The sequence below is a fragment of the Papaver somniferum genome, chromosome 11, assembly GCF_003573695.1.
Source record: "Papaver somniferum cultivar HN1 chromosome 11, ASM357369v1, whole genome shotgun sequence".
In the NCBI taxonomy this organism is placed as follows: Eukaryota; Viridiplantae; Streptophyta; class Magnoliopsida; order Ranunculales; family Papaveraceae; genus Papaver; species Papaver somniferum.
In genome coordinates, this window is record NC_039368.1 from 56,453,154 (window position 1) to 56,468,036 (window position 14,883).

A 14,883-nucleotide genomic window follows, 5' to 3' on the forward strand; every position below is an offset into this window, starting at 1 on the left:
GATTGTACTGAGAATTTTACTGGGAGAAATAGTCACATAAGTGACACTACGTGTGGTTGACATAAAGTCACCATATAATATGTTGCTGGGAAGACCGTGGGTGCATGCGATAAAAGCCGTAGCGTCAACATTACATCAGTGCATAAAATTTCCAATTCCAAGTGGTATAGGAGAAATTAAAGGAGATGTTGCAGATGCGAAACTTTGTAATGAAGTGGATGTAAAGAATTATGAAAGTCGTGCGAAGAAACGAAAAGATCGTTGTAGAAGGGCGAAACAATTAAAGAAGGAAGAAGAATTTCGCATATACATGATCAGAGCGAAAGAAGGAAAAGGAATTCCGAGCTAAATACCAGAAGAAGAAGGTGAACCAATTCGAGAGATAAAAGAGCCAACACCAATGGGAGATCCAAAGACAAATTTCACCGCAGCAGAACCAAAAAAAGAAATAAATGTTGGTACAAAAGAAGAACCAAAAATATTAAAAATTGGAACTAAGATGGGAAAGGAAGAAGAAGAAGAAAGCACAATAGACATTTTACGAGAATATAATGATGTCTTCGCATGGAAAATGGAAGAAATGCCAGGAATAGATCCGTCTGTCGCATGTCATAGATTGGATATTAAGAAGAATGCAAAACCATTCAAACAAATAATATGAAAAATAGCAACAACATATCATCAACAAATAGAAACAGAATTACAAAAAATGTTACAAGCAGGGATCATAAGGCCAACAAAATACCCGAAATGGATAGCAAATATGGTGGTCGTGCCAAAAAAGAACAAAGGAATACGGATCTGTATAGATTTCACTGATCTAAATAAATCATGCCCGAAAGATAGCTTCCCGTTAACAGATATCCCACAAATGGCAGCATCAGCATCAGGAGATGATAGAGTTTCATTACTAGATGGATATAAAGGTTACAATCAGATTCCTTTAGCATAAGAAGATCAAGAACATACGTCTTTCTTCACATCCAGAGGATTATATTGTTACACGAAAATTCCGTTTGGATTAAAAAATACCGGTGCAACATATTATAGAATGGTTGAAAAGGTGTTTGCGGAATGGATACATAAAACGTTGGAAGTTTACGTTGACGACATGCTGATAAAAAGTAAAAAAACAGAAGATCATGTGGATAATTTGAAGGAAATATTTGAGCAAATGTGAAAGTTTAATATTAAGGTAAACCCAGAAAAATGTGTCTTTGGAGTATTTTCAGGAAAAAATTTGGGTTACAGAATATCAAAAGAATGAATCGAAGTTGATCCAGAAAAAGTACAAACAGTACGAGATATGCCACCACCTGCAACGATAAAAAATGTTCAGAAATTAAATGGTTTGATAGCTTCCTAGAAAGATTTATTTCGCGCTCTTCGGATAAATGCAAGCACTTTTTAATATTTTAAAGAAGAGAACAAAATTTGATTGGACAGAAGAATGTGATAAAGCGTTACAAAGTATAAAAAGTTACTTAATGAATCTATCAATCATGCAGAAGGAAATGCCAGGGGAAGAATTGCTCTTATATTTGGCATCCACACAATATGCTTTAAGTGCTGTTCTGATACGCATGAATCAAGGAATTGCAAAACCAATATATTACATAAGAAAGACATACAATTCAGCGGAAATAAATTACTCCAAAATAGAGAAACTAATTCTCGCATTGGTGTATTCCTCATTCAAACTTTGCATTTATTTCCAGGCTCATAAGATTAAAGTACTAACCAAAGTACCAATAGAACCTACAATGAAAAATTCGAAAAAGTCGGGAAGGATCGAAAGGTGGAACGCATTATTGGGGAATTACCATGTTATCTATGAAGTATTATCATCACCTAAATCACAAGTTATCGCAGAATTCCTCGCAGAGTTTCCCTTAGAAGAAGATGAATATGTTGAGGACATGATGGATGTTGATGAAGAATATGGGAATCCGAAGGATCTATTGACATATCATAATCCAAACAGGTGGGAAATATTAGTCGATGGATCATCCAATGGAGAAGGAAATGGAATTGGAATCGTATTCATTTCACCACAGGGAGTGCGAACGGCTTATTCATTTAGGTTGGAATTCGCATCCATAAATAATGAGACTGAATATGAAGCAGTAGTTCATGCATTAAGATTAGAAATTGAAATGCAAATAAAAGAATCCAGAATAACTAGTGACTCACTATTAGTAATTCGGAAAATTGAAGGTTCGTATAGTACCAATGAGCCATCTTTACAAAAATACAAGAAATTAGTATCAGAATTGGGAGCACAAATAAAAAAAGTAAGCTGGAGGCATATTGGTAGAAAAGACAACAGATTTGCAGACGCATTGGCCTTTATCCCTTCTATGTTAGTAGATCCAGTTGCAAGAGAATTAAAAATTCAAACATTATTCTTGCCTTCCGTAGAGAAAGAAGAAGAAGAAAAGGCAGTGGACGCGATGATAGTAGAAAACATTCCGTATGAGCAACGTATTGGAGAAGAAGATTGGAGAACTGGTCTCCATTTATATTTAGAAAACGGAGATGTACCGAAAAATATGTTGGAGGCTCATAAATTAAGAAGTCGTGCGAAAAATTATGAATTAAGAGAGGGTATCTTATATAGAAGATCATTTCCTGGACCTTCACTTAGAAGTTTGACGCGAAAAGAAGGTATAGAAATTCTAAAAGCGCTACACTATGGAGATGCTGGCAATCATAGTGAAGAAAAATCACTAGCATACAAAGCGAGAATACAAGGGTATTATTGGCCATATATGCATGAAGATGCAAAACAAGTATCAAGACGATGTGAAGAGTTCCAACGTCATGGGAAAAGAATACACGCACCTGGAGTAGTGTTAAATAATTCGGTAAACGCATGGCCATTTGGAAGATGAGGAATTGATATAGTTGGTCCATTTCTACCAGAAACTGCGCAAAGAAGATATTTAATTCTCGCAACAAATTACTTCACAAAATGGGCAGAAGTGAAAGCAGTACAACATATTCGTGATAAAGATATATTCACGTTCATATTTGAGAATATAATCTGCAGATTTGGCATCCCATCTCAGTTAGTGTCTGACAATGGAAAACAATTTGAAGGAGAAAACATAGAAATGCTACTTAACATATCTAAAATCAAATGTGGAAAGTCTACTCCTTTATATCCACAGTGTAACGGACAAGTAGAAGCAACAAACAAGACGATCGCAGATAATCTGAAAAACAAGTTAGAAGGGCATAATAAGGGATGGTGCTAACAAGTACATAATGTAGTATGCGCATACAAAACAACGAGAAGAGAAGCTACGGGAGCATCACCTTTTTGCTTAACATATGGGGTAGAATCAGTATTACCAACCGAAGTAATTATCCCCACAACAAAAAGAGAAGCATAGGAGAAGAATTTAAGCGCAGATCTGATTCTAACAAAACTTGATGAATTAGAGGAAACGAGAGAACTCGCTCTGCAACATATGGAAAATTACCAAAGAAGATTAGCAAGAGAGTACAACAAGCGTGTTAAAATTAGGGAATTTCAACCAGGAGAATTAGTGCTGCGAGAGATACCAATATATCAAAAAGGACAAGATGGGAAGTTAGAAAAGAAATGGGATGGTCCATATATAATTAAAAAGATAGTTGGAAATGGAGCTTACAAATTGGCTGATCCAAAAGGCAAAGATACAGGTCACAAATTAGATCGTCCATGAAATATGTTGTACTTGAAAAAGTATTACCCATAAAAGTTTATGATGATTCTCGTAGAAGAACAAATATACAAAAGTCATAGACATGAAATGTCATTCGCTTGAGTATGAATGTACTGTTTGGTATAATAAATAAAATTGAAGATTTCTTTTCTTCTTCAGAGATTCTCTTATATACTGAGAGACAGAAATAAGACCTTGACAAAAGGCATCAGAGATAAAGACTCCAATTGAGGAGCCTAGCTATGCGATTGTGGCGTGCACCCTAGTTCGCATATATGCAAGAGGCAAAAAGTAAGACCTAAAGCACGTCATAATTCACAAGCTAGTTAAGCATGACTCAAGGGAAAGCCATACCAACCATGGAACTTGAGTCATGGATATTTGGGGTGAGAGAAAACGAAAAAGCCCACCCGGGAGAGATGCCTAAGTCTAAAGATTGATGATCTCTCCCAAGGAGTGCAGAACTCGACCAAGGCGCCGAGGTACACGGTTGAGTCAAGAGTGCGAGGGGCGTTGGATCATACTTTACCACTCTTGACAAGTCTTTTCTATGATGCACTCGGTCCGAAGATACCCAACTTAGGGTGCAGTCTCGTAACCATAAACCTTATCGGCGGAGTGATGTGTTTTCAAAGTTGTTGTAGTAATAAATAGAATTCGTTCAAGACTTGTGAAGGTTGTTCTTTTAGATTTAAATTTTAAAACTAAACAAAATAAAGCAAATTAAAACTGATTATATTAGAGAGACCGGGGTTCAGGATTTCACCATTCACCAAAATTCATGTAATTTAATGTTAATTTTTTTATCATGCAATTCTAGATAATATAACTCCAATCAAAAGAAATTGTGATTCTAATCATTGCCTAAATTAGATTTTCAAAACATCAATTGTTAATCGCAAGCATGAAGTATCAAAAGCCCTAAACTAAGCATACTTCATCAAGAGAAAACTCAACTAATTAATAAAAATCATTACTCAATTTTCATTCGGTGCAAATAATCATAAAAGAATTGCAGAAATAAATTCAAATAAATTTTACCACATAACTTTTGGAAGAATGGCTTCCTCCATCGCCCCGGAAGATTGGGCTTAGCTCATCATGATGTTGGAAACACGCTCAAAAATTGATTTCATTGCTCAAAGTAGGTGTACAAGTGATAAAATGGAGAAAATGATGAAAATTGGGTGTTTGCAATGTTTATGATTGTTGCAAAACACTGTTACAAAGAACGATAGAAAAGAACTGCTGTTGTTGTAACTCTGCGACCCTCACGTGGCTGTCGTTGTCACTGTTCATAAACGACTGCCTCTGGTGGTCTTTTGTTCTTCGTGTTCTTGGTGCAGCAGCAGAAACAGAGTTCTGAAAACTATTGATTCTGGCCTCCTGAGCTCTCCTCTCGACCCCAAACTCTCCGTCCCCCTTCTCTATGATCCCGGAAATCTATTTATACTCCCCAGCCTCATTTAATCACGCCATAATTCTCAATATTCTTCATTGAACTCGGGCAGTAAAGAAAATATTTTGGGAATATTTTTTTCCCTGATTTAGCTTCTCAGTGTTTCTACATCTGCAAAAATCTCCTTATTTATCTTTGTCAAGGTCCAAAGTGTTGCTCGAGTCATCAAACATGAGCAAAACACGTTTAATTCTCCAAAAACTGATGCAATCCCGTGAACTGCTCCTCTCATGCACGTGCTGTCCTGTTTTCTTCTCACGGATTTTTCAGCGAAATTTGATCGAAACAAACACCCATACCAGCTCTGTTAGGACATATCACAACTACCCATGAAGTTTCATCGATTGAATCGCACAAAAACTTCTCCAAAATCCGATCAAAAAATCTGCCAGAGAATGGAAATATTTTCCCGCCAAAATATTTTTTTTGAAATGTTGAAGATGAAGTGCCCCTATCCTTTTATGGGGTACGAATAGCAGATGGGTGTTGAGGACAAATTTGGGTGCTGAGGATGAATTTGGGGTACGCATAACCTTGGGTGTCCCTTAGCCAAATCTGGGGTCTGTATAGCAAATGTCCTCCAGAGGTCTACTTCTCCAAAAACACCTACACAAACATAAAAACACCATAATAAGTACAAAATCAAGCACTAGCAATAGAGACATTGAGGAAAATTCAGACACAAAAATGTGTCTATCATGGAAGGAAAAGAGGCTGCGAAATCAACTGGTTGTTATATTACCGGATGGGAGGAGCCAACCTTAACCCGGTAGAGGTAAGCCTCCTTGAAGGGGAAACCAGGAGGAAGATAAGGACGGCACCCTCCATTAGGGAGCTGAATTGTGTCAAAGACGTAAATGTCATGAGGCTTTTTACTCACGTGAGTATTAAGGCTTATCGCATTTATGCACGAGAAAAACTGAAGAGGTAATAATACAAGAATAAGTTAAAACGAGATCAATGGGTCGATACAGTAAAATGTAAAGACGTCCTGTGATTTTGTCGCATAGAAAAATGGAGACTAAGATAGGGCGAGATCAATGGGTCAGTACACTACGGTGTCAAGACGTCCTGCGATTTCGTCGCACAAAAAATCCAGACAGGCAAAATAAGACCTTTACTTAGGAAGCCACAATAAGACCTAAAGAGATAAAGAAAATAAATTTATCCGATTCTATATTTGTTTGCAGAATATTCAAAGTAAAGACAGGGAAATAGTTTCATGAAATTGTTTCTTACAAGATATATCATAGGAGGCAAGTATGGGAATTCAAGTGAATAAATTTTATCTCTCTGGTAAAGAAACAAGTTTAAGCATAAAGTAGATTCAAATGTTTCAAAAGTCATTACAAGAAGTTTCCTGATTACTCAGCATTGTCTTTATCATCAAGATTCGCTTGGACAGACTTATCCTTCTCGGACAAACCCCTTGGGGAAAAAGCTTCATTATCTCCATTAGGATATTTTTCATCTTCACTTGTAAATTCATAGTCGCTATCTGGTTCAGGAAATTTCTCATCTTCGCCTACTTCAAGAGGAGGGATAGTTACTGGAGGAAGAGAATTATCCGAAAGAATTCCATTAACCAAAGTCTGAGTACCAATAAGCCTTGCGATAAGCTTCTTTATCAAGATTCCTAGCATTGATCTCTAAGAAGTTTTGAAGATACGAAAGTCGCCTACGTGCGCGACCTCGGGAAGAAGAAAGTTAAACTTCGAGGTTTGTGCGACTCTTCTGAGCTTTAGCCAAGTCATACCTTAGTTGAGAAATGGTAGCCAGATGCGACTTTTCGGACTCTACAAAAACAACTTAAAGTTAAGACTTATACAATTAATGATTGAAAGAAAAAAGAAATAAATAGCATAGCATAGAAAAAATGAGTGAGGCAGTCAACTTCAAGTGACTACCTTCCTTCTGCGAGAGGAGAGATTGAGAAAAATCAAAGGTATTCTTCTGCATATTATCCATAATTATATCAAAGTCATCACCAACAGAACTATTGAGTCGAGACCGAATCTTCTTTTCGTCAACAGAAAGTGAACGGTGCTTTTTTTTTAAGAAGATCATGAGATTCTTTCAATTGATTATATTTTTCTTGAAGTGTATTCTTCTCTACGGTTAAGTTTATCTTGCTTTGAATAATCTTCTGATTCTGAGCACTTAATTCTTTAAAAGATGTTTCATGCTGAGCCTTCAGTGAGCGAAAGGATTGTTCTCGGTCATCGCAAGTTTTATGGAGAGTTAGATATTGATGCGAAAACATTGCTTCCTTCGTCGAAAAAGAACGTTTCTCCTTGGAAAGTTGGAGATTTTCCTCTGATAAATTTTGATTTATTAAATTAGCGTTATATAGCAAATTATATAGACGGGAGATCTGCGAATTTCAATACTTCATTCTCTTGATTTACATGAGTATTTTCCTGAGTTAAATTATCAATATGGTCAAGAGAATACGAATACTTGTTCTCTAATTGACTCATTTGAGTCTGCAACTCTTCGTTATTCACACGGAAATCTTCAGCAAGAAATTCAAAATGATACCTCTCCGAAGTTCGCTTCCGAATTAATTCTTAATAAATATATGAAGAAGTTTATAAGGTGAAAATGAGAGAAGAAACATGCTAATATGGCAGATTATGAAAAGAAAGGAGAAAGTTACCTCTAAGATTCTTGTTCTGATCATGAAGTTTCTCAGAATCAAAAGCTGCAACTTGGAGTTCTCCCTTTAATCTTCCAACCTCTTTCTCTAAAGTAGCAACCTCTTTCTCTAGAGTAGCATTCTTATGTGAAAGTTCTAGTTTAGAACAGCTAGATTCAAAATGAGATTCAGCCAAGATCAGTCGTCGATGAGATTCCTAAAAAATAAGAAGTTCTTGTTAACAACAAATATGCGAGGAATCATAGTTAATAATTTAAAATACGAAGAGCATTTACCAAGACATCCAGAGCATTGTGAACATTTGAATCCAATTGGGAACAGATCTCTTCCCTTGAAGCTTTGTCGGAAGGAAATTCGCACAACAACTTGCTCAGAGTAGAACAAATTTGGACTTTAAATGGGTCATTGGTATGCGAATGAGCAATATTAAGAATCTCAGATAAAGCTTGAGAAGCAAGATTCACATTCTCCAAAATTTTCTTATCAAGGGAAAGGGGTTTTAGCAAAAAGAGGAATGTGGAGAAGGAGAAGAGGCAGAAATGGAAGAATAGGGAATTGAAGGAATATCAGAGTTCGCAGCAACATCCATATTATCTTTCGCAGGGACCACTTTGTCTATCGTAATGTTCACATTTTGAATCAAAGGAGGAGTACTTATGAAGGTTGAAACAATCAATTCGGTATCCGTAAACGTCGCAGAGGCAGGAGAGGGAAAGTCACTTATCTTAAGATCATTACCAATATTGTCTTTAGGCGGAGAAGAATGAACATTCGCATAAATAGATGCTAATGAAGAAGATACAGGAAGAACTGTAATAACCTGAGTTGAAGGAGTGGTTTTTGAACCAAATTTTGGAATAAAAGATTGGAAGTAAGAGCCGCATGCTTGCGAAGTTTCTTCAATTTAGGTTTTTTTCCACTGTCCATCTCACGATCAGAACCCTGTGAATAACAACGCAGATAAGAAATAGAGGCAACAATATTGTTAAATAAAAACAAGATATTTCTTACTCCTTTGTTATGCGAAGGCTTCCTTTTGTGAGATTATTTATCTTGTGGATTTGAAGAAGATCTCAGGTTATTGACAGTTATCTTCATATCACCAGCAGGAAGATTTGTTCTATAAGCAGTATGGGAATTAGGTTAACAATAAAATAAAGGATAATCAAGAGAAAAAAAGGTAGTTTCGGTGGATTATACTTACTTTGGATCGGGATTCATGAGGATGAAGATCGAACAGCAGCAGTAGCAGCAAATGACAATGATTAATTGAACAAGTAACAGAGGCAGTAGCAGAGAAGAAAGTTGAGAAGAATACTTGCAGAAAAGAGAAATAAAAAATAAGAGGAAGAAATTAATTTTCTCGAAAAGTTGATCAATAAATAGGTAGAAGAAAATGACCGGCTGAAAACAGGATGTAACGGTAAAAACAAAAATGACACGTGTAGAAAATAGATTGAAATCACGAGAGAATGTCGGCAAACAGGAATTTGAAAAGATAAGCATGTGCGATAAGGAAAAGTTAAATTTCTCATTTCGCTCATTGAGTAAGAAAGAACGACACGAGAAGAGGCAAAATATAGGAATAGAATATCGCACATATATAATATGCGAGTAAAGAATAATTAGTTGAGTGCGAAGGTTGTCGCACACAATCAGATGTGATGAAGAATTGAATGATGTCAGCCTAATCATGAATAAAGTGTGAAGAACTGTGCGAAGTTTATAAGGTCTGCGAAAATAACCAATGTACGTGTGCGATAATATCACACAAGGATTCCAAAAATAAAGGATCTCTTAGCTGTCATCCATTATAGAGCTGGCAAACGGGCGGGCCGGGGCTGGCTTGTTACGGGTTACACGGGTTTGGGTTAACACGGGTCAAAACCCGCGGGTTGATATTCTTCACGGGTCGTTATTTCTTCAACCCGCACCCGTAACGGGTTAAACCTGCGGGTTCACGGGTTAACCCGTTTATGGTGAGTCAACTCGCCAGAAACCGATTTATGGTGAGTCAACCTGCGGGTTCACGGGTTACAGCCACCTGTAGGAGCATCTCATGACTCAACAACATATCATCTTGCACATCAACAAACCACCGGTTCAGTTCATCCAACATTACCCATTCCTACTAGCAATTCAAAGTAACTCATCTTCCAGACAACTACCTCCTCCCTTAACACCACAAAGCTACCATCTTAAAGCAAAACCCCTATCAGTTCATACACCGACACCACCAGCCATATCATCACCTCAGTTATATTTACATTCATTTAAACTTCCAACTCAGGAACCTTAATTTATAATATGGGGAAGAACATGAGAGAAACCCTAATTCAGTGAATTCATAATTTTACAAATAACTCAAATTAAACCTCCATATAACCGATTCAACTTTAATTGAACAAATCCATATAAGATTCATCAATTCATATTCAATTTTACTCAAGATAAATTCAAATTACAAGAACCCTAAATTACCTTTCTCACAAGAACAGCTTCACCTCATCGATTAAACAACAACCCCCTATGAAATACTTGATTCCACCCTCAATTCATCATAAACTTCAACGAATTCGGAATCTCAAAAACCCTAAAGTAATCCTCAGATCAATACATCCCTAATTCGAACCCAAATCAAAAATAAAAATATTCAATTAAACAAACCCATCTCTAATTTATTCTTAATCATCATCTAATTCGATTTCCAATTAAATTTACAGAAAATCCCTAATTCTCGATTACCCTTCTTCTTCACTCTGAGTTGTATCGACAACTACCTCAGCTCCTTCATCATATGTAAAAACCCATTGTTGATTTTACTCAATCACTTCTCACTCTCATCTCGTAAGCCTCTCACAGACGAAGAACAGGAAGAAAAGAAGAAGAAAGAGATGAGAAGGAGAAATAAAAACGAAGAAGAAGAAGAAGAAAAGATAAAGAATAAGAGAAATGACTCCTGCTCGACACGTTTTGGTGATAAGACCAAATTAAATTGCTAAGGCATCCACGAAAAAGGATAAGGGAAGCCGGGTCGATTATCTGAAAATTGGAAGTACGGGTTTACGGGTTAACCCGCGGTTTTGCGGTCCGGGACGGGTTAACCCGTTTCTCGACGGGTCACCATTTCTACAACCCGAACCCGGCTTGTTTAGAAACCAGCCAGTCCGGGTTCGGGCTTTCACGGTCCGGGCACGGATTAACCCGCGGGTTTCGGCTTGTTTGCCAGCTCTAATCCATTATGTAATATCCTATATAAAGAGTAGTTGGTCTATAGAAAGGGGATCTTTAGAGGGACTTTGGTCAAGAAATTAGGAGAGAGAAAGATTGTAAAAGTGAGAAAGAGTAAACCTGAATTTTCCAATACCTTGTAATTGTTCTTGTGATTTTAATAAATAAAAAAATGATTCACTTTGAGGCTGGTTAATTACTAGTAGATTCTTATATTTGTGTGGTTGTGAGATTTCTTGCAACTACATACTGCATTTATAATTCTATTTGTCGTTCTAAAAACTCTTGTTGAGTCTAGAATTTATGCTTTTGATATCAAGGATTGTTATTTGTCATAAATGGCTTCCCCTTCTCTGTGTATATTCTTTCTTCCGATTAAGATGATGTTTTAAAACTACTTATATTCACTTGCATATTGAAATTCAGCATTTTCTAAGTCGTAATATTCAGACCTTTACCGTGTTCGTTACGCCTTCTTAATTTGGTGTTTCACCGAGATTTTCGGTGGTCAGGGGGAAAGAACATGGATTTTTCAGGATTCTTACATATTCCTGCATCTATGAATTGAATTCTGCCAGAATTCAAGTTACAGGTTTAACAGATGCAATGTATTGCTTATATGTTATTAAAATTAACATGTGAGCAACTTGTAAAAATATTTGTTAAATGAAAAACTTGCCGCATTTACTAGATGCCGTTCACATGACCCAACGGTTGGTTGTGATATTTCTCGACAAAAATGTTAAAAGCTGTAATCAAATTTGAAGGATTTAAAAACAAATTACAAACTGTGTGATTAAATTAATTCATTTTGCCATGGTGTAAACAACTAGAAACTTAACTCGATTACATCTGAAAATCCAATGAAATTTCTCACAGATATTCAAACAATTTCTTTCTTCTTAAGATCCAATAAAATGTGAAAATTGAATTTAAGGCTTGCAGTAAGGAGAAGTTGCTTGAATTCTGTTTTTTCTTTTCTCAAGGAAGCGTTGCAGAGATCTCTGCATACAAATACCATTAGGACTTATTTGCAGCTGAGATTCCACAACTGATGGTGTAGCTGGTGACGGCACCGAAGTATCACTTGTCATTCTTTCCTTCATTTCTCCTCTTGCGAGACTTAAGATTCTCTAGCCTGTAATTTTAGTATTTCATTTCATTATTCTGATACCAATTTTCTAAGCAGATTTGAGATTGACATTAAAGAAAACCTTAGTTCAAAGTTTCTCCTTAGATAATCTGAAATTCTTTGAATTATTATTCAGTGGATACGAGATGGGATCAAGGTAAAAATGCTGGTTATGTACCTGAAGTTTGGTGATATCGCAAACGGAAACTCTTCCATCGAAGAAAATCGTAAGATGTTGTGGGCTTTCATCTGAACCCTCAGTCCTACATGAGAATTAAAGAACGAGAGAGTTACAGAGAGAAGCAGAAGAAATCAAGATGATCATTTGTTCAAAAAAATTTACATAGAGTTATGATGACTGTATGTATCTATCGCCGATGAGGATGGAGGAACAAGGAAAAGTTCAAAATTGCACTTCCTTCTCATTGATAAGGGTACTGTTGCTGTTTTTTTCATATTTCTCTCCTTCTTTTTTGCTTCTGCTGTTGCTAAAGAAATCATTAATGGAAAACAAAGTGATAAAAACATTCCAAGTAATTCGAATTTATAGTCCAATGTCATTCATTAAGACAGAACTCGCGAATGCGGCGGAAATCTCAGTCTGAAATATGAATGTGGATGAGCGGATATCTGTCTGTCCAACGCTAACAGATATAACACGTGAAAAATGAGACTTCACTTTCCCCCTTTTATTTCTTTTGGTTTTTGGTATTTGTAAATTGTAATTAACACGTGACTCTATGTTATGTTGTATACAGATATGCGTTGCTGAATCCGTCATAGTGCGTCCGAATCGACCATATTGTAACGTACTTGTTGATATTGATTCAAGATTATATTTTTTTGGCGAATGAACAAGGGGCTTCCGTAAACTAATTATATGAATAAAATGTCAACAAGTGACAAAAGTTAATAGTAGAACATACATTTGATGAGAGGCCTTAATACACAAGATCTATGAAATATTAAAAGTATTGAGTATCCAAATAGAAATCGAATGTTTTCTGAGAGATGGTTTTTCCAACTATTTGGATAACTTCTTCAAATCTTCTAAAAACTCTCTCCTGTCCTCTCTCACTCCTTCTTCTACTTCATCAAAACCATCCCCAACGACCCTTCTCTGCTCAGATCGGGTTCATTTTAAACCAGATCTGAGCAGATTTCTTCATTATTCTTTGTTTTCTATGTTAGTTAGTAGTTTTGGCTTAGTTATTATCATGTTTTCTACTTATCTATATTGTATGGTGGTTTTATCTACTCTTTTGAGGATTATCTACATTTTAATGTCGATTCTTGGTTCTTGGGTTGGGTTTTGAGATCAAAAGTGATGCTCTCCAACGACGAAATCTTCATCTTTGTTGTCTCCGATGACGAAATCTTCATTATCAACTTATCCAGCGACGGAATCTTCAACGGTGGTTTCTTTGAAGACAGAAGCTTCATCACTAGTTACAAGAGATTTGAGCAAATCACTCTTATTTTGGGAGCATATCTTTCTAAAGAAGAAAAACAAATTAAATGGTTGAATTTTAATTCCGAGAAAAACCATTCTTCCTCTGATTTAATCAGATCTTATTCATACTTGTATTTGTCTTACTCCGGTAATCCTTCTCTTTCTCTTGTCGGATTTCTCAGTATTGTACCTTTACGATATCATCTTGTTACTTTGTATTCTTTTATTTTAGATCTTAAACTCATTGTAACCTCGAATTTCTTAATGAAAAGGTTCCTTGTTTATCAAAAAAAAAAAAAGGATTACTTCTTCAATCTTGATGCTCGTATTGCAAGGAGTAATAAGCACATAACATCATAATCATGATTAAAATTGGTAGCCATGGATCTTGTATCGAGTTGCAGAGATCTACATCACACCGGAGGAGATCGTCGTCAACGACATACACAAGTATACCATCACCTGTTAACAATGTGCCGTTAAGGCTATTATAATCTTCATAATGACAATAATCAGCCATTAGAAGACGATCAGGAGAAATATATACAACACCTGAATCTAAGATTCTTGTATAGCAAGGAAATGTTTTATTGAAAGCATAAAAACCTAATTTAAATGTTGCCCAAATTTATCCTTATTTACCTTCGTTTTTAAAAAAGAGATATTATTCATTTTTCATTTTTCATGTTAGCATAAAAACATGTCAAATTAAAAAAATGATAGTATCTTTTCTTTTAAAATGGAGGAAGTATGACATTAAATTTAGACAACACACAATAATTTAATAAAAAATTGATATGTAACTTATGGATAGCAAAAACTAAGATTCATAAGTGTCTCAGCTGTCGGATTTCTATCAGCCTGCACATGCCGTACCAGTATCTATCGACCCAAATAGACTGACATGTACTAATATAGCCCTATACCGATCAATACATATTAGAAAAGCATATTTGGACATTTGGACTTGCTCGATGTTTTGTACATATATTAGAATAAGATGAAGTGTTATTTTTTCGGACAATTTAATTGGTACTCAAGATCAAGATCAAGATCATGCTTAGTTATAGTTAATGTAATTATTCGGATTGTATTTTTATTTTTTTGATTCGACCGTTCAACCTATATGAAAATGTATATGCAATATGGTAGTTAACGACAATACCCTAATTAGACAAAAATACAAAGTATCGTTAGTATCAATAATATCACTATATAAAATTTGTATCAGTGAGG

At 35.8% G+C, this 14,883-nt stretch overlaps 2 protein-coding genes across 2 annotated transcripts; one reads left to right on the forward strand and one right to left on the reverse strand.

Moving 5' to 3' along the window:
• Nucleotides 1-1,394: 1,394 nt before the first annotated feature.
• Nucleotides 1,395-2,894, forward strand: LOC113324435. The gene has a single exon (XM_026572753.1). The coding sequence runs from the start codon at nucleotides 1,395-1,397 to the stop codon at nucleotides 2,892-2,894; it is 1,500 nt and encodes a 499-aa protein (XP_026428538.1).
• Nucleotides 2,895-11,800: 8,906 nt separating this feature from the next.
• LOC113324667 lies at nucleotides 11,801-12,818 on the reverse strand. Its single transcript, XM_026572964.1, has 3 exons — nucleotides 12,538-12,818; nucleotides 12,373-12,457; nucleotides 11,801-12,200 (listed from the first exon to the last, which is right to left on the reverse strand). The coding sequence occupies exons 1-3, from the start codon at nucleotides 12,753-12,755 to the stop codon at nucleotides 12,186-12,188; spliced, it is 318 nt and encodes a 105-aa protein (XP_026428749.1). The 5' UTR covers nucleotides 12,756-12,818; the 3' UTR covers nucleotides 11,801-12,185.
• Nucleotides 12,819-14,883: the final 2,065 nt, after the last annotated feature.